This window comes from Mycteria americana, chromosome 1 (assembly GCF_035582795.1).
Source record: "Mycteria americana isolate JAX WOST 10 ecotype Jacksonville Zoo and Gardens chromosome 1, USCA_MyAme_1.0, whole genome shotgun sequence".
Classification (NCBI taxonomy): domain Eukaryota; kingdom Metazoa; phylum Chordata; class Aves; order Ciconiiformes; family Ciconiidae; genus Mycteria; species Mycteria americana.
The window spans coordinates 15,675,425-15,695,089 of NC_134365.1; the positions used below are offsets into that span (position 1 = coordinate 15,675,425).

The window sequence follows — 19,665 nt, forward strand, 5'->3', positions numbered from 1 at the left end:
CTCCAGGTTTCTATGATTATTATTTATTCAGTGCTGATAGTGTGGTTGACATTGTGCAAATATAGAAAGAGATATTCATGTGGACTATCTGCCAGGATTTCCTAGTTGTTAGTGGCAGTGTTAGCCTCTTTAAGCAAAAGCTTGGGTCTGTCTTTAAAACAGAGATGCTTATCCATCCTGCCAACATGCAGCTTCATACATATGACCGTGGGAAACTGCTCAAATGCACCCAGCAAGGCTTTGGAAGGATGGACCCAGTGGAGTTTAATTTAATTAGGGCAACAGCAGCGTGTGGTAGCTCTGACTGATCAAACCTTTAAGATCAGTCATGGTAATTTCAAAAGCTGGAAATTTTTTAGGGAAAGGTAACAGGGAAGAATCAATCCTCCTGATTTGACACCTGAATAATCAAAGAAAGACTATTGCCTGAATGCTACATGCTTGTAAAATCCTGTGTCTTCTGTGAAGTCCATGAACTCTTTTGTAACTTATCTGTAGGACCTACCGACAGCCCGTGTACTTAATTTACCTGGACAGTGATGTTGGTGTCCCTCAAGTTGTTGCTGCTATTGGCAGACTGTCCATTGCCAGACTGACATCTGCCACTGGCTTTGTCAGAAACAATATCTTCCAAGTGGTAGCAGTGTAAGGCTTTTGTCAAGGACTAATTTCTCACGTTAGTGGCATTTGACCAAAAAAAATACAAAAAATCTTAGTCTAAGTGAGAGGATTGTTTGTCTTGTTATTAGAAAAGAGTTACCATCTTTGGATTTCCTCGCCAATGGAGCCACAGCAAAATCATTCTAATGGATGGGATCTTTAGTGACTGTTTCTTGGCTTTATACATGAAAGAGCAGAAGGTTTGCTGTTTGCTGTTTCATAAATGAAGAATATTTTCCTCATAATCACTTAAAAAAATAACAACCCCCCCCAAATCCCACAAAAACCCCCAACTTGCAGTGAGGGAAAAGGTGGAATGCAAACACTTATCCTTGTTTTCTCCCTGGCTAGGATGAGCATTTCATTATCTGGTCCTTTCAGATATAGCAGAAGAATGAATGGATGATGAAAATAAGCTTATTTCTTATGGTGATGGAGATGGTGATACCACCCATCCAACCTAACACTCAAAGGCCTTCATTAGAGCAACACAAGTCATATATAGGAGTCAGTATTAAAAAGCCCCACGTCCAGAAATGAACACATCTGCCACGTATTGTACAGAAGCAGCCAAACCAAAAAGACTCGTAGAAAAATAAACAAACCTCTGAGGGATTTGAAAGCTGAAGTCAAACGTATTGAGCTCAGTTCAGAACTGTGAAGAAAGTTAAAAAGGGATATATCAAATCTAATGTATAAATTACAATTCCTGTATTAGTCATAGTTATTGTATCCCAAATTTTGTTTGGAAAAGGAAAAGGAGTGCTCAGATTTCCTTGCCTCTCCACCCTCCCAAAAAAGACTTCCCTTTGCTTGCAAGCAATTTTTTACACTGAGCAAAATGCCTGGTTTACCCTCAGAGGAAAAGTTTAATTAATTCTCATTTTATAAATCCTCCACAATATTTATTCAAAAGATTGGCAAATTCCAGGAAGTTCACCCATCCCTGAAAGAGAAGTTTTGTAAACAAATCTGGCAACAAATTTATTTTAACAGCAGCAACCCTGCTAATCTGTCAAGATGTAGTTTGTTTCTGACACTTGATTAAATTCTTTTTGCTTAAGAATAGAAAGTAATTTGCTACAAACAAACCATTTAGCTGGGACATGGTGACTGCCCCTCTGATACTTCACAGAGCATTTAATTCAACAGAAAAGCTAATAGTATAATGTTTAGCACTTTTTTTTTTTTTAAACAGAAGCAAGGCTAAATTTCTGTGTTCACAAAACAGCAACAACATAGAGGTTTCAGGGTCTGTAAAACCCATTTATGGTGTATCCCGCAACCTGGACCAGCATTACTCCACATTCTCTGGATACAAATGAAGGGAGTGTTTTAGGCTGTGGTTCCACAGACACTTTCTTGCCTGGACTCCCTATTTCCTGGCCATTTGTTCCTGGCCATGTCATCCACTCCCTCAGTTCTTATCCAGCATCAATTCATGGATCCAGTTCCCTATGTGACAACACCAGCAGTTGTGCGGGCACATTAGCCTGGAGTAGCCCAGGCTGAGATGAAACAACTGAGTGGACTGTGCAGCTTAGGCTGGTTTTGTCAAGAAAAATGCCTGTGTCCAGAAAAATGGTTTACGCAAGGAAACAGTCTCAGAGGTTTGCAAATACCAGTAAAGCAAAATGGCTAAAACCCACTGTCTGCCATTAGTGCCAATCGAAACAAAAGATACATAGGTTCTGTTGTTAAACATGTAAGGACATTACCTTTCTTTGCCTTGAGACTGTCATCCAACTGGACTGCTGAGTATGTGAACATTTTGGGGTGTCCACCTCTTGATTCTTAAAGAGATTGCGCATGTCATCTCACTGCTGCCCCTTGGCATAGGAAAACAATTTGTGAATTTATTTTATGTCATAGCTTCATAAAGCTGTGCAAGTCCTGGGGTGAAGGCTCGGCTGGTGCAAATGTCAGTAGAGCCATGACAGTTTGTACCAGCAGATAAAATGTCCATCCTTCCTGCCACTTCCCCAGCTCCTTCAAACCTAAACAGCTGATCCAGACCTCAGTGAAGTCGGTGAGAGCTTTCTCTCTGTACTGGATCCAGCTCTAGGCAAGTATGCAGCCTCTTAAGTACAGCAATTAAGATATTGAGCTAATGTTAGTAATCCTTTCCTGCCTGCCTAAAACACCCAAACTGTCTGAGCTAGCCTTCATCTCAGGCAAAAGCCTGAGGAAATCAGCTGGGTTTATGTTGCATCTGAAAGGTCAGTCTGTGTCCCTGGGGACTAAGAGGTATGAGGGAATTCCAGAATTTGCTGCCAGCTTCTTGGTATTTATTTCTGGAAGCTGTTAGCTTAGATTTTTTTAGCTAATCTTAGTTATGGGGAACTGAGATTATAAGAGTGAGGGTTTTAGAAAGTCACATTTATAGGTGCTTTAAAAGGTGTTTATAAATCTACCATCCTTGCTTTTGAGGTTCCTTTTTAGATGGAATTTTAATTCAACATTATTTATGGACACTCAGGACAGTGCACTATTCTACTTCCTTTCTAATATCACATGTAATGACTTTGCTAAGTGAACCTCCCTCTAAAGCAAAGAAAATACCCCTAAAAATTTGTGGCAGAGTTTGACATCAGTAACTTTATGCACTACTATTATCGTGAGAGATTTTATTACCTAAATAATTCCTCATTTGGGGGAACTTGTGATATACATTTTTTGCAGCATATTTAAAATCAGCATAGAAAAGGAAAAAATCCCCTGTAAGGATTTATATTTGATGATGTTAAATAATGACTTTTTAAAATATAAGCAAATTAATTTAGCAGCCTCTTGCTTAATTGGGATTCATGCTATTTAAAAGAAAATGGAGTGGTGGGTGTCTCAAATATTCCAACCTTTCTCAGGCTGAAAAATAATATTCTTTTACATTATTGACTCTGATTCCCTCTGTGATTTAATCCTTTTCTTTACATGGTTAGTGGGTAGAAATAGTGGGAAAGTCACAACCACAAGCAATAACATGGCAATTAACTCAGAGGTACTGGTGGGACATTTAAGTAATTTTAAGTCAACATATATAAACATTACGTTGCTGGCTTGAAAATCTGGACATTGTTTGCAGCTGGAAGATGTGATTGCTTAATTGATTTTGATTTTCAAATTGCTTTTGAAAATCAGCCGCTGGTTTGAATCTGCTCCAGATGGGCAATGACTGAAAATTGTTATAATCTGGCACGTATTTGGTAGCATAGATAAGTGAGTTGATGGCCTCATTAAAAGTATCTCAAACGTATGCACTGATTAAAAAAACCCTCATCTCTGGCTCAGCAGGGTCTTGGCTGAGGGGAACTGAACTGCTCTGTCACCCCTAAGGGCTCTTTCTGGCATGACAATGGAAGGAAGTTCATAATTCTGTTGCACACAGAGGTGCATATAAAATATGTTATGGTCCAGTGTGCCTGCCCATCAGCGAATGCAATATGATATAGGCCAGCACTTGTTTCCGTTGTGGTCAGTGGGAACTCTTGTGTGAGTACGTGTTCCCTCACCTGAATGAGAACCACACAACTGAGATAATGGGTTTTAGGAGTCTTAAAGTGGTGTTTATTTTTCCACCAACAGGTCATAAAAATTATTGCCCACCTGGTTAAAAATGGTACAGAGGGACAGGCACTAGGGGTTGGAGGGATCTGAACATCAGAGCTAGCTATCCCAAACCCCCTTTATTGTCACTGTGGAGAAACAGACCTTTCAAAAGTACAGCGCTTCCCATCCTAAAGGTGACAGCTAAAGTTGGTCACACCAGTTGTGCTGTAGTAGTGCTTCTTTGTTTCCAAAAGAAGCCTAGGGTGACTATATAACATTAACATATTCAGGTCTATGTTTTAGTTATTTCAAGGCAGGAAAGATAAATCCCATCCTCAACAGCATCCCGTCATTCTGACTGCTACTTGCTAAAGCACTACGTGAGTACTTTTGCACTTTTTTCACAACCTCCGAACAACTGTGAATGGGCTCTCTCCTCCGAAGTGTTATGACTCAGTTTCCACAACACATTGTGATTTTTTTAGAGGAGAAAATGTACAATTTTCAATAACAAGCTTGGCCAAGACACTGACCAAATGATGTCCCTGGCACATAATGTCCCTGGTTTTTAGTATGCTTTTTAACAATTGCCTACATGAATTAAATGGCTTTTTTCTGTTTAGACAGCTGGATTTCTGTGTGGCACTAGATGGCAATATTCCCTCAGCTCCAGCAATGGTCAGGGGAGCGATACACGGCAAAGGGACATATTCTGACCTTGTTTCCTTGTTATCACCCATGTAGCTCATAACAGCCAGGTTTTATGTGACTGAGGTCAATCTGGGCTGCAGAGGTTTTTTTCCTCTCTGTGCACTCACCCACCTACATTTACGGCTTCACAGTTCTCTGTCAGAACATTTGTTGGTCAGTACGCTTGCTGTGTGGGGTCTTCTGTTTCATTAAGAAAGCTCTTGTGGTCTCAGGCTGTTCCATGATGTTGGTGCTTAAATCCACAGGCAAGAAGTATCTACATCCGGAGTATTGCACTGCTTTCCTGCTGCCTTTTGCGTATTAATGTGGTGGCAGACTCAGTCAAGTCATTACTCAGATATAATGTTGCTTCATGTCACTTGTAAGCGGCTTATTTTTTTCACTCATGTTTGCTCTCAGATAAAATAAGCATAATCTAAACTCAGCAACTGTAAAAAAGTGATTCTGTGTCTGTACCCAGATGAATTTGGCCCTGTCCCTGTGTGGTATTTCTAAAGGTTTTCTCTAGTCACAGAGCTTACAGGCAGCAAGGAACAGAGCCAGCAATGAATATTGCATCTGTCTCCTTTGCGTGATTAAGATTTTGTTTGCCTTTGGGCCACTTTATTCAGGCCCTGGACTATTGAAATTGCTCCTTTCAAAATCAGGCTTGTCCTTGATCTTTGTGAGACCAGGATTATTATAATTATTTTCCAATAGCCTAGATGAAGTAGTAGTGCTACCCAAATGTAGAAAGATTCCAAGAATGGCTTTAGACAATGTCCCAATCTACGTCCGTGCTGCCACAGCTGTTCTGCCACATGCTTCTTACTTAGAGTGAAGATCCCAAAACCACATCCACTGCCCCCCTCATCCTTTTATTGCACATCTCCATGTCCTCAGATCAAGACCCCAGCTTCACATGCCCCATCTTTTCCTTTCTTCCACTCAACTTTCCCAGCACAGATCCAACATTTTCTCCACCATTTCCCTTCACTGTCTCATATGTTACAGCCCCAGCTTCAATCCTCTGCCTCACAAGTCTCTGTCCTCATGTCCTAACATAGCTGAGTAAATTGTGGTACTTACTGCATTGGGTATTGCTAAGCATGAGATTGGAGCAGAAACAAAAACAATACACCAGATCCTCAGGCAGTATTAGGCTGCTGTATGCTGTCTGATCCATGGTAATATTAGGACTGAGACTCTATGCATGCTGCAGTTACCATCAGTCAGCTGATGGGTAGTTATTTGAGGGGGAGAGAAGCTCGCAGGAACATCAGAAGCACAGAGCCCTGAGCAGTCACCTTACAGTTATTTAAGGTCCTGCATAAAAGAGTATTGTCCTCTTTCAGACACTTCAGTCCAACAGCCAGATTGCACCTTATACTGTGAAACAAATGGGGAAGAGAGTGAAATGTCCCTCCTTACTCCCTTACACACGTCTTCTAGATGTCAGGTACAGTCACAGAGGAGGGCAGAAGCCATGTTTTTCCCAGGGGAAGCCTATGCTAGGAGGCATATGCAGTACTTATTTTTTCCTCACTGGCTTTCCCATGCCAATACCTGGAAGAGAATGTCCTTTCCCAGCTATGGGCAGCAGTTGGGCTACAATCTGCCGAGGAGAAATGAGTCAATTCAGTGCCTTTTGGGGCTTGAGGCAAAGCCCATTGGAACTCTGGAGTGATGAGATAGAAAAGGATGAGAATCAGGGAAAAGCAGAATCAGGTACAAAGCAAGCAGTTGAGGTTAAGATTTGCTATTGTTTTGTATTTCGTCTGATTTAAAAATTAAAGAAGGAAAATACAGAGCTACTTCTGACCAGTGCCGCTGGGGAAACAAAGCCATTGAGAGGGGTGAACGAAGATGGCTATAATACACTGTGGCACCTCAGAGACCTGGCACAGGTCAGTCCCCATGACAGCCTTGCAGCCCAAGCAAAACTGGAGTGTATACAAGGCTACATGCCCTTCTGTCATGACGTGCCCCTCCTCTGCTCTCCTGGAGAGCTACAGAGCCCAGCTGAAGATCTCAAAGTTCTTGAAACTATAAACAAACAAAGTTTCACACTCTTAGGAAGTAGTGAATTATTCTCACTCTTCCTGTTCAAAGGATGGAGTAACTTAGGTGTGAAAAACTGTCCATCTCCAAGTGAAACTCTACCACCTGAGCCCTCGCCCTGTGCCCAGCCATGTTCTTTTCTGTTAATTCCATACTCTTTTTTTTAAAAAAAAAAACCAACAGAAAATATTTTATTTGTGCTAAAATGCAAAGTTGCTTTTGCAAAATATAATCAAATTGCTTTTGCTGCTAAAATAAGATACAGTATGTTTCATGATGCAAAGGCTGCTTAAGTAATTCTTGGTGATATATTAAAATACTTGACTAAGTGAAGTACATCATGCTGTGTACATAGAAACCTCAGAGTTTCTGTACCCATATTTGCCCAGAGCATTCTTTCTTGTTGCATTTGCATCATTTGCTACTTCACATCCTTGTTTATATATTTACCAATCAGCTCAGGTGGCCAAGCAATTACAATAACAGAGAAACTTGTAATATGCAGTAAATACTGTATTGTGAGGTACAAAGTATTGCCACATGGGTTCAGACCCTGATCCAATATCCAGTAAACTCAGAAAGACTTCATTGGCCTTGACACATTTTTCACTGAATCTTTACTTGCACTAGAACTGTTTTTGGAAGACAAATCACACAATTAAAATTCAAGCAACGTATGTGACTGGTGTGGACAAGCAACATCATTTCTCACAGGTGTTGAATGTTCTACACTGCCACAACTTTTTGATCTTGAACGACAAAACACAAAGTAGTTGCTGATAACATCTACTTTTGCTCATGTGAATGAATATTGAAGGTTGTGTTTCACTGACTTCCATGTTGTGTTAACGCTGGAGAAAATGTAATATTTTTAAGCAGCACAAGAACTTCTTAAAGAGCAAGACATTTGGCAACAACGTGCTTTTTACAGTCATGGTGTCTTAAAGTCATCATGATTGAGCTTGGGAGTGGGACCAAGAACTTTGGCTTTTCACGACTTTCTGTGTGGCCTTGGAGAAGTTACTTGACCTCTTTGTAGGGAGGATTCAAGTACATCTGGAGCTTTCTTGAACTTATGTCCTTGTAATCATCTGTCTGCCTCAGTCCACGTTTGTGAAGATGGAGCAGAGGGAATGGGGAGGATCAGAACAATCTCCACTATCTTAATGCCTTACATACTCCCAGTCCTCCTAAAATAAGGGCTCAAATTCTTTGTGGCAAAAGACAGACTCCCGGGCTTCCTTCTTCTCTGGCAATTGCTTTCATCCCTTGGGTGCATAACTGCTGGAGCAATGAGAGAACTTTTCAGCACTGACAACAGTAATGTTTCTGGACTTCTATGTGTACTCACCCAGATTTTAGGCTGTTCTTTACTTAAATCTGGATCCCCAAAAAAGCTCTTGGTGTGATGGAGTCACTTCTTATTAACAGACACCTCAGGTTAATTATTAAGGAGGTGACTAGTGGGTTTATGTGTCTACAAGTCAATGCTAGAAAATAGATGGCCCAGATATCTGTCTGGGACTTTGTTGCATAATTGCATGGATTACTAACCTTGCTAAGCTGGGATCGCTTTAGGCAAGATTAAGGTAGCCTGGGTAGTACTCATGACTTTTAGTTTGCTCTTGTCATTCACATATGGTACAGAGGAAGCTTTTAGCTGAGAAATCAAATGAAATGGTGCATAAGTTTTTGGTGTAGGATGCTAAGGTACTGTTTTAATGTTTTAGGGAAGGTTACCAAGGCAGCGGATGGAGAAGCTGTACTGTTTAAAGAGAAAGGAGATGAAAATAAAACCTGACAGTCTAGGTAATTTAATTAATGAAATAACAATAATAGATACTCTTGAACTGAGGTTGGATCAGGTGTGTGAAAATTCTCCTTAGGCTGCTCAATTTTTGGTGAGTAATTACCACAGCAAGAGCAAAATGACTCCTTTCCTGCGAGGTGGCTAAGCAGAAGAGAGCCGCTACTGTGGCTGAAATAGCCATTAATGGGAAAATTATGTCTTGAACCTCTGATGCGTTTGAAAAGTGAGAGAACATTTCTTTCCTCTTGACAGACTGGAAGTCAATTGAGAATTAAACGCACAGAAAAAAGATTAATGTCCTGAACCTGCACATTTTGTTATGCAAGTAGACTAATTCTCTGAAGCTGGCCTCTGTTAAAATCCCTCACTTTCCTGAGGACAGGCAATTGAAAGCTTGCACATCAAGTTCTGCTCTGTCCCACCCGATATCCCTCACTTCCCATGTTCTTTCTTTCTGCATCCCAACCTAAGACCAGTGCAGTCTCTCGCACTCCGATCTGTTGGTCTTTCCCCTGGAACAAGATTCTTTAATTTCTTGAAAGATGTTGCATCTTCACATTCTCCACCTTACCTGATAATCCAGAAGACATTTTTTCAGAAGTGCATTTTTTCTGCACTGCTCTAAAATGCCCAGGTTTCAAATAATCTTGAAAACCAAGGAATTATTAAAAACCCAGTTTGTTCCTTGACCTTTTCCTTTGCTCCAATTAATTTTTCTTTCCTCTGTTTTGCCTCCAAACTCCCTGGTTGCATTCTTGCTTGCGCTGCCTTGACCTCTTTTCGTCTAGCTGTTTTATATTCCCAGGAATCTCATTCCTGACTTTCCTGCAGCCAGCCTCGCCAGGGAACTTCTGCCTTGCTCACCTTTTCCTAACTAACTCATCTGTTCCTAACCAACTCCGTATTTGATGATATGCATATACTTATTTCTACTTGATTTTCAACCTGTTCAGGGCTCTCTTTTAACTCTGGCTGCTTTTTCACCTTATTCCTCACAACCTGGAAGGATGAATCAGAGAACCACAGAAATCCACTCAGCAGAGGAATATAAGAAAAGAGGGATCTAGGGGAGGTACTGAGAGATACTGGCAGTGACTGAAGGAAGAAGGAGCCAGAGCCCTTTCAGCTCATACTTGCTCCACCCGTGTAGGCTGCCCTCCACACTCTCCTCCCTCACTGTGTGCTATGCTTGGCTCTCCCCCGTCTCCCTGGTCACCTCTATGGTCTCTTCTCACAACATGCTTGAACCATGAGGCTTATCAGGGACTACTTGAAAGCCCTGGAGACATATTTTAGAGAGAAAGCAGAAATTAATTACTCTATGGATATTCACATAGCATCTGAAATAGTTACCTGTTGCACTTCCAGGTGGAGCTGGGGAAAGGCTGGCATTTCAAGTGTATGTGTATTCCAGATGCCTTTGCCATCCATGTCTCCCATATCCCTCTATAGTGTCTTTATCACAAGATGTGCAGAGAAAAGTCTGATTTCTATATATGGACACTGAACTCCTGCTGAAAGTAGATCTGTGTAGGTTCTCAGACGAAGGAAGGGCAAAACAAAGTTGAGATATGTATTTATAGGGAAAAACCCCAACTCAACTCCCAAAAAACCCAGCCTAAGAAGTAAGAGAAAGAAAATAAAAGAAAAAAAATTGTGACCTCTGAGTTCTGGGGAAGGCTTGGCTATTCAGAGCATAGGTTGAAAACAGTCCCATCACTCCAGCTAGATATTAAACAAATTTAAACTTAATTTTAAACTTAATTTAAACTTAAATTTAAATTTATCTGAATGGCTGGTTACTTTAAAAGTTAGCCCAGATGTTTCTATAGTTCATTCAAGATTAAAAGAAACAGCAGTATAATGGGATCGATTATACATTGCAGCTAAAAGGAGGGAATAAAGCTAGCAGCAGTTTTACAGTGTTCTGATAATTAGTAAAAGATCACAAGCTTATTGTACAAGCCTGGTTCACGCCTGTGCACACAGACCTCATCTTTGTGAGATGTCCAGTCAGATCAAAAGCTTCTTTGTGGACCCAGGAAATGCATATGAAGGGGTGGACAATGATCTGGTAGGTAAAGGGGCAAGCTAGACTTCTTGCCAATATAAATACATTTACATTAATATCTTATCAGCATAACTAGGTCATTTGAGGGTGAGGTTTTCCATGTATTTTTTTACTAACGTAAAGTTTAGGCATACTTTTCTTGAGACAATGGAGTATTAGCTTCCTCAGTACTACAGGTTGATGCAGTGGGTGTTCCCAGATGATACGGTGTGGCCACATTCACTTTAAACCCAGGCTGCATCTGGACTTGGCAAGGCCCTAGAAGCACTTTAAAATAGATGCAGATCAACCATCAAATGAATGTTTCTTATGATTTCTCAAACCAGTATCAGATATGTAGGTACGGCTCAGTTCCAATCAGTAGGTTTTACTGATGTGTCTTTTCCAGTTTCATTATATCAGCAGAATCCTCCAGGGCAGCTCCATATGGTAGTTTGGTGCGCATGCAGCAAGCATAGGCAATGCCCGCCCCAGCGTTAAACTAGCTGTTCATGTTCAGCATGTTCAATTGACATGCTCATACTACACAAAACACAGGAGCACAGGACAGAGCTTTCTGAACTACTGTCAGCTTTCACTGGGGCAGCCACAGAGTGTCATGTAGAACCATCTAGAGATGCTAGCTTAGCTCACAAATCAGTGTGATTTCTCCAGAGCTGTTTTAAACCTGAATCTCTAAATGCTACCTCTTAGCAGAGCTGTTAAGTTTGTGTGGAGGTGTTCGAGAATCAACTAGATGAATCCCTGAGCAACCTGATCTAATTAAGCCTGCTTTGAGCAGGATGTTTGACTAGATGACCTCCAGAGGTCCCTTCTGACCTAAATCATTCTATGAGTTGATGCTGATGCACCTATATTACATCCAGTTCTAGTATTAGTGTCACCTCTATACTATGCTCCATGAAAAAATGTTAGGACTGCTCCTAGATTTAAAAAAAAAAAAAAAGTTGCATGGGTTATTGTGGGCTGGCTGGGTAAATGCCTAATCTAAGGGAGCCAGTGCACTTTGAATAGTGGTCCATGCTGTTCCTGAGACAGCTACAGCAAAGTTAACTTCATCATGTATATATGCTGCAATCTGACCTCCAGGTATGCAGTGTCTGTGGTCTGAGTAATTCTCTGATACCCAGAGAAAAGAGAAAACTTCAGGTTCTTGGTTTAAGTAAGAAAGAATGAGTCTTTGATCCTGGTACGTGAAGAGGGCACCTCATTTGCCAGAGAGATGAAAACAGCACAGTATTTCCAGATTTACAACTTACTAGATTCTTTTGATAATGCTTCAATAAATAAGACGATTGCAGTGAAAGGAATATTAATGGTTGTTTTCTCAAGTGTGGCCCAGGTCTGTGGATGGTGTCAGCAAGGAACTGTTCTCTGACAAGCAAACAAGCTGACGGTGTATAGAAACTCCCTTAGAGACACGGGTCCTTTGTTTCGTTTCTCACTCCACAACATGACAAAGAGGAAGAATTTAGGTGGAGCTGATGTAAACTAGGGAAAACATACCATGATCTTCCCTCAGTTTGCATCCTGGGAACATGAAGGACAGGGTCATAAAGATGATGAAGAGCATGCTCCTTCTCCTCATTTTGCTGGGAGTAGTGTCTGGTAAGAACATGATTTCATTACGCTGCTAAAATTAGAACACTGTTGGCTGTTATACTTTCTCTTGGGAGCTTTATAATACATATTTAGGGATCAGACACGGATGGAAAAAATCAAGTAACAATTATTTTCCTACTGAAATAAATTGAGCTCTGTGGTTACAGCAGTATAATGAAGAAGAGAATTTGACTCCTTGCTAAGACACTTTGCCAGTAGCCACTGCTCAGTGTGACAGTGTTGGAGTGGGAAAGGAGGTCAGCTCTCCAAGAAACAATATCTAATATTAATACTCCAGTATTCTCCTTTCAAATATTGATAACATTTCTCTTCGATGAAGTAAACCAAGCAACTAAACAGGACCAAACAGGAGAACACTTGCGGAGAATATTGTAGGGTAGTATCACTACCTTTGCGCAGTGTAAAAATATGGGAGATTTACCACTATGAATAAGTGCATGTTAACAACTCAAAGTAGATCTTCAAAGTGCAGTCTGTGTGGCTCATGGAGCACTTGGTGTTGGTTGTAGTAAGCTAGCTGCTCAGATAGGGTCTCTTTGCTCTCGAAGAGCTGAAAGAGTTCTGCCAACCCTCAGGAACCTGTCAGTATTTGGTGGTTTTCCTGATGTCCCCAAAACTGTGATCAGGACACTGCATGTGAATCTCAGCTTTCCTTGAAAAATAGTGTTTTTCTAACCTGCATGGTTGTGGAGAGAGAAAAGCTTGAAGGTGTGACTCAAGCACGCTGTAAAGACTAACACATTGCAGATAAATGACTTAAATATACATATATTTCTCAAAGCCAGTCTCATGATTGCTTTGTCTTGGACTCAGCATTTGTCAATGTTTGGGGTTGGCATTTCTGATAAATAATGTATTAAATTGCTTCAGGCATGTTTTGTTCTCTGAAGTAAGGAGGTAAGCAAGGACTTGTGAATATGGAAGGAGGGCTTTTGTAAAATCAGTTGGAAGAAGAAGAAGCTGTTTAGATGCAGTACTGAAAATTTCAGTTAAAAATAAAGAGCAGGAAGTAAGAACTTGTGATTTAGAAAGACAAATCCTAAATAAACAGCCAATGAAATCTTTAGAGATAATATAAAAATAGCAACTCTTTTCTTTCTACATTTCTAAATGTTATAAATGATTTCACTGATTTTATGAATGGTTTCCATTAATGAACTGTGGCTTGCTGACGGAACTGGATTCATCAGGTACTGTCCACAGGAGATTATATTCAAAGTTCAGCTCCACTTATGGAAATGTATCCCCAGAAGCCCCTCTCAGCCCAGTCTCATTTGCATGAGCAATTTTTGTTGATGATGTTTTCCAGAATCTAGAAGAACATTGATAAAAACTCAGTCCTTCACTGGGTCCTGCTTCTGCTGACATAAATCAGTTAACAGCTCAGCTGAACTCAATCCTACCAGAGTGTCAGTGTGACCTGCTCAGATTAACTCTTACAGGCAGTTCCCACTTCACAGTCTCCCACATCCCAGCCTGTACCTCACTCACCTGCAGAGCATCTCCAAGGCCTTTTTTTCCATAAATGCCAGCGTAATCCCAGCCAGATCAGTGATCCATGGACCTGCTGTATCTGGAGTGTGGGAGCATGGGAACCTCCATGCAGCTGTGCAGAGGCTCTGGGGAAGTGCCTCAGCTCTGCCTCTTATCAGTGAGGCCCTGTGCTCAGAAGAGGTCTTCCCAGAGGCAAACTCTCCCACCACAGCCTAGTATGGCCAGTTACATGAACAACACCCCCCGTGCTCCCTCCTTCTCCTCCCCACAATGCAGTGAGTCTTGCAGGCTGCAAGAGGAAGAACCGGAGCTGTCTGATGCAGTCATGCTGCTCTAAGAAGAGCTCCAGGAAACACTGCAAAGACAAGTGCCTCCTGGGGTGGGATGCAGGAAGAAGGGAGACCATGGGACTCCATGCTTGAGTCTTGTGGACTCATCTACTGCTATTAGTTTTGCTTCTCATGTAGTAAAGACACTGGGACCCTAAGTCTTCTCTGATCCTATGGGGAACAGTTATTTGAGAAGCCAGTAATAGGACCAATGTCTATCACACAAAGGCCATATGTGGGCTATCCCTAAAATACTCCAAAATTTTTCTAGGGATGTGGGGAAACAAGATTTTTTTGATAGTTTGGGGAAAAAGTCACTAAGGCTTCTTCTAATGTCATTGGAGAGTACCGGAGCTGAATTCCTCCCCTCCAGATTAAAAAGCCTGCTGCTGTTGGAGGAATGGCAATTAGAGTGCCTCTTTGGTAGCTGATGTGGGCCACCCTTCCCCAGCCACATGAGAAGGGGCAAAGGGAGATGGTTCTGTCCCACACCGCAGAGGTGTTGCAAAGCAGCAGGTTTCCCCTTGGCATTATGTTCCCAAGCTCCAGGCTGAGCCTGGGCATCTGAGTGGAAACATGCTGCAGCCCTAATGGCCTCAGACTAGTTCCCATAGCAGCTTTTTACCTTGCAGCTGCCCAGGAAAAATAAAGACTTCACGGAGCTTTTGCTACAGTAATTGCTGGTGTGTGAACAGCCTGGCCAGGCCCTTGAGTGAGCAGTATCTGCCTCCGTCTTGGCACACAGTATGTCAGAAGTTTGACTGGACACAGCCAGCTTTCTTGGCAAGTGTTTTGGACAAGCCAGCAAAGCTCCCCCAAGCAACTTTCAGCCCTGCCGTAGTCTTACGTTGAGGTACATTGCCAGTTAAGGGATGTCCTGATTTATGTTTTCTAGACAGTCTTAATGAGATAAAGCACTACAGGCCTTTGTTAAAATAAAAACCACAAGCTAAACAGCAGAGCAAGCACAGATTTTGTTTTGGGGAGTCCAGAGGTCTGACTGAGAAACAAGGAGCTCATGCAAAGCGGTTGGATGCCACAGTGCTCTGTGCTGCTTCCAGGCAGTTTTGAAACGTAGGGTGCTTTTGTGGGCCCGCATCTCCTCCAAGGAATGGCGGTTGCTCTTCCATGCTCGAAGCAGAAGACACAACAGCACGACATCCCAAAGTTGTTGCTAACTCACACTACTGATGAGCCAGCCATGCACATAGCTGTGCTAGAAAGAATAAGAAGAGGGAAAATGGAGGAAATGGGCGCTGCAGATGGCCTAATTCACAAAAAAGATTGCTTCTTTAACATCCAGCCCTGTTCGATTCAAGGTGCTTTTTGATGTGATTAGTGCACAGAGGCAGCAATTAGCACAGGGGGTGAAATGAAATAATAGAAACATGTTCAGTTTCTTTGCTTCTGTATAAAGGCATATATGAAGGGAAACGATGCAGTAACAATATTACTTTAACATCAGCCACTCTAGATATATAGTATAGTACTGAATCAGAGAAAAGATTGATTATTTTGCTATTAGCACTGGATTTACTACCGTGCAATGCCACCATTCATAAGCAAAAAGAGAATCAGGCCATTTTGTGCTCATTAATGGCAGCTCTTGGCACAAGCTGTGTGCTCCTGCTAGCCTAAGATTCCCAGAAGTAATTTCACATTCATTTTCATCTTGCAGGAAGAAGAACCCAGTTGCTTAAGGGCTTACCTGCAACAAGCACTGTTGAAGAAAATGCAGCAGCTGGTGTTTCAGTTTATACCTTTAATGTAACTGCTTCTCCATTGTCTTCTGAAGGTGTTGCAATACTTCCTACCATAGTAAATTCAAATCCACTTACAGAGGCTTTTGATATTGAATCAAAAGGAGGTCTCGAATACAGGGTGAGTTTACATTTAGCTTGAGCAATGTTCAGTCATGTAGGCTGATGTTTCCTGGATTACTGAGCACTAACAACGCACAGTGACTCATCTTTTAATCAGAAAAGAGTTGCAAATGCAGACTGTGGCAGTATTTGGACACGCTGTAATAGATATGACAAATGAGTAGCAATAGTGACTGTAATTTTTAATTGCATCTAGGCAAAAACCACCTATCACAAAAATTCCATTTATTCTGTGATAGAAAAAATGTGATTTTTGGAAAATAAGAGGTGAAGAAGGACACATAGGACCTGCTTCTGTTTTGAGGATTTGTCCATAGTTTTTCAACTTAGTTTATATGAAGTCACTGTGAATTTAAAGTGGCTTAGTTAAACCACACACAGCTTCTGTTTGGCCACTCTCACCTAGAATTAAAAGGAATTTGACTTACTTCCAAAATAAAGTAAGCTGAGTCAGATCAAAGTCATATTTAATTCTGAACAAAGGCTGTGATACATGAGGAAGTTATCTTGAGGTAAGAAGTTATCACACTTCCACACATCTGTGATCTATTTCTATCTATTACGTGCTCTTGTCCTATGGCAAATGCAAAGCAATTTCTATTACTCCAGGGTAATTTTCATTGCTGGATAAATTAGCAAGTATTAGCTCACATTTGTCACTGGCAATGAGTGTTCAGACGCATGATAACTTGTCATCCCATTGTAACTCGCTTTTATGTCTGAGCCTGAACAGTGGCACTGGAGTGTGTCTTTAAAGATATGGATAGACAGTGAGTAGAGACTTACAAAGGTAATTTGAATACATTTTTCTGGGTGTTTCCAAGGAAGTTCAAGTTTTCACAGAACTGATACAAGGGCTCTTTTCTTGTTCTCTTTGCTGATGTTTCTAGGAGAAAATTTGGGGACCTCAGGTGGTTGCGGCTCATTGATGCAACCTGCCTGGGGGAGCTGCTCCTGTTCCCATGCTCCCGCCTCGCAGCAGAGTACCAAGCTCAGCTGTGCCAGCTCTGCTGATTCTTTAGCTGGTTCTTATGCCTCTTTCACCTGTGAAGCATAGGATGTGGCTGCACAAACACCTGAACTGGCTCAGCTGAGAGGATGTAACAGGCAGATGGAAATGGATATGTCCCTTAAGCTGGCTTTGCTGACAGAGAATTCATAGTGTGGGACTCCCTTTCTAGGCTATATTTTGGCGTTTTGAACTAAAGCTATCCCTTCTGCTGCAAAACATAGCCCTTTTTTATACCTGCTTGTTCCTGTCCCATGCCATCTCTATACTGTGCAGCACAAGCATTTTATGTTGCTGCTTGTTGAATGGGACTGAGAAATTAATCTGGAGGAAAAATAACCCTGCAAATAGATAAAAAGTCTCTCCTTGATTTTTTTCATGTCAGGGATGATGGAGAAATTCTTGTTCTAGCCCAGTGCAGAGAGTGACACAAGGATGAGAATGAATGGCCAAGAAAGGTATAGGCTGGAGACTGCTTCTTCCAAAGTGCCAGTTTATATCCATTTCATACCACAGCACCATTACCAGATGGCCTGTGGGGACTTAGTATGTCTTCCTTGAACTGTAGTTGTTTTCAGGGTTTCCTAACTCGAGGGACTGAAACAAAAAGATTGGGCCAGTGAATATCAGTCATGAGAAAATTATAAAGCAAGCTACATATGAATTCTGCCGACTAGCAGTTGAGTGCTAATTACAACTCACAAGGCAAGGATAAATACACGAGTGTCCTTAGTTCATTTATTTGATGAGCATTGCTACTTTTAATTATTTATGCTATGTTTTAGCAGATTGGTACAGTATTTTGCAAAAGTAATGATGTGATCCAAAATGAGATACCTCAGTGCTACCTACTGCCATTAAATCTTTGCTAAGATATAGAAAAAGGAAGTATTTCATATATGAATTATGGTATTTGCAGATTAGCTAAGTACCTGTTAGCACAGGCTGTTCTGTATTTATGAAGCACATTTACTCCTGTTGCAGCAAGCCAAGGCAGTATCACATTTCTTGATATGTTTTGAGATTTCTGAGAAAGTCACAGTTTCTGAGATCTGAGCCCTGCCCATTCCTCCTCGCCTTACTCTTGTTTGAAGAATGCCATGGGCAGAAGATGTGTTGAATGCATGAAAACATACCGCTGCCTGAAACTACCTTGATGCTCCCTCTGCATCCCGGGTGTGAAGGGGGGAGCAGGGACCAGTGAAATTCTCAGGTGGAACGAGGGGTAGACGGTTATGGGGTGACTCTAGACCCCCTTTCATGAAGTCTGCAGCTGCTTCAAGTGTGTACAGTGCTGCCTTTATCAGTAAGCATTGCTCCTACCTGGAGAAGAGGTGAACTATAGCTCACAGCCTACGCCACTGGCAAGCTGTTCTCAAAAGCAACCTGCAAAGGGACCATCTAGATTCACATCTTCACTTGCAAGGTCTCTGTAAAGGAGGGTGGAAGATGTGTATTTAGGCAGTTTGGCTGTAGTTACAACACCAATGAAAATATTTGGCTGTGAACTGGAGGGATAATCCCCAGAGCACATAATTTCTGCTTAGAATTGGACAGTTTCTCATTTTGAATTAAGTGCATCTGTTTACTGTATTTTGATCTCCAGCAAACATTAATTTTGGAGAGTAACCTTCCCATTGGTGTTACAAGCTTTTGTAGAATGTTTTTTCTGAGTTAGCGTCACTTTTATGGGAAACTTCTATTTGCACAATACAGGAGAGAAGGAGACCATCCAGGACACAGGTGTTATCTCCTGCAGTATTGTAGCAAAAAGATCCACAACGTTCCAGAGAGCAGCTGTTTTACATACCAGAAGACATAAAATGTTTGTGCTTCTGTTCACTCTCCTCCAACTGTCTTTGTTAATTGGCTCCATTTTGGCTTTTGTCTTCTAATTGTGCTGACATCACTTTTGCATTTGTCCTCTGGCCATGGCATCTCATCTAAAATCAAGGATTTATTTCATCGTTTTCCTTCTGCATCCTCTCCAGGCTCCTCCCCTCTGCAGTATTGTGAATGCACTGACATGCTCCTTGTCACACACGCTTGTGAGCCCCAGTTCTCCTTCTCCAGTTCCACAGCACCCCTGCTACTGGTGTTCAAGCTTCAGAGTTTTTTAGCTACACAGCAAATTTAATAGTCACCTTTTCCTTTCTTGTCCAAGAAAGCGAAGTTCTTATTTCTTTATTAGTTTCAGCAGTGAATATCGTGGCATACAACTTCCAGCATCCTGCTGTTGCTCTGGACTCATCCTAAATCCAAAATGAACGTATTTAATGTTTTTTCATGGAATGTCAGTCTTGTGCTTGTATGTAACGTCTTCTATGTTAAGAGATGATGTGCAGAGCTGGAAGTCTTTAAAAAAAAACCCAAAGCAGACCTTTGCCTTACCAATCTTACAAAGCTTAAAGCCAATGTTATTTTTTAATTAGTTCAACATTTTCACCAAACAGTTCTGGTCCCTCTCTCATATGGTGTGCTCGTGCAGC

The 19,665-nt window shown here is 41.4% G+C and overlaps 1 protein-coding gene across 1 annotated transcript in view; it reads left to right on the forward strand.

The window, feature by feature from the left end:
* CDHR3 (cadherin related family member 3) overlaps positions 1-19,665 on the forward strand; it is a 64,944-nt gene that overhangs the window by 12,545 nt on the left and 32,734 nt on the right. The window contains exon 3 of the mRNA XM_075506842.1: positions 15,963-16,165. Within this exon, the coding sequence (XP_075362957.1) occupies positions 15,963-16,165 (203 nt within the window). The remainder of the gene's footprint in view (positions 1-15,962; positions 16,166-19,665) is intronic.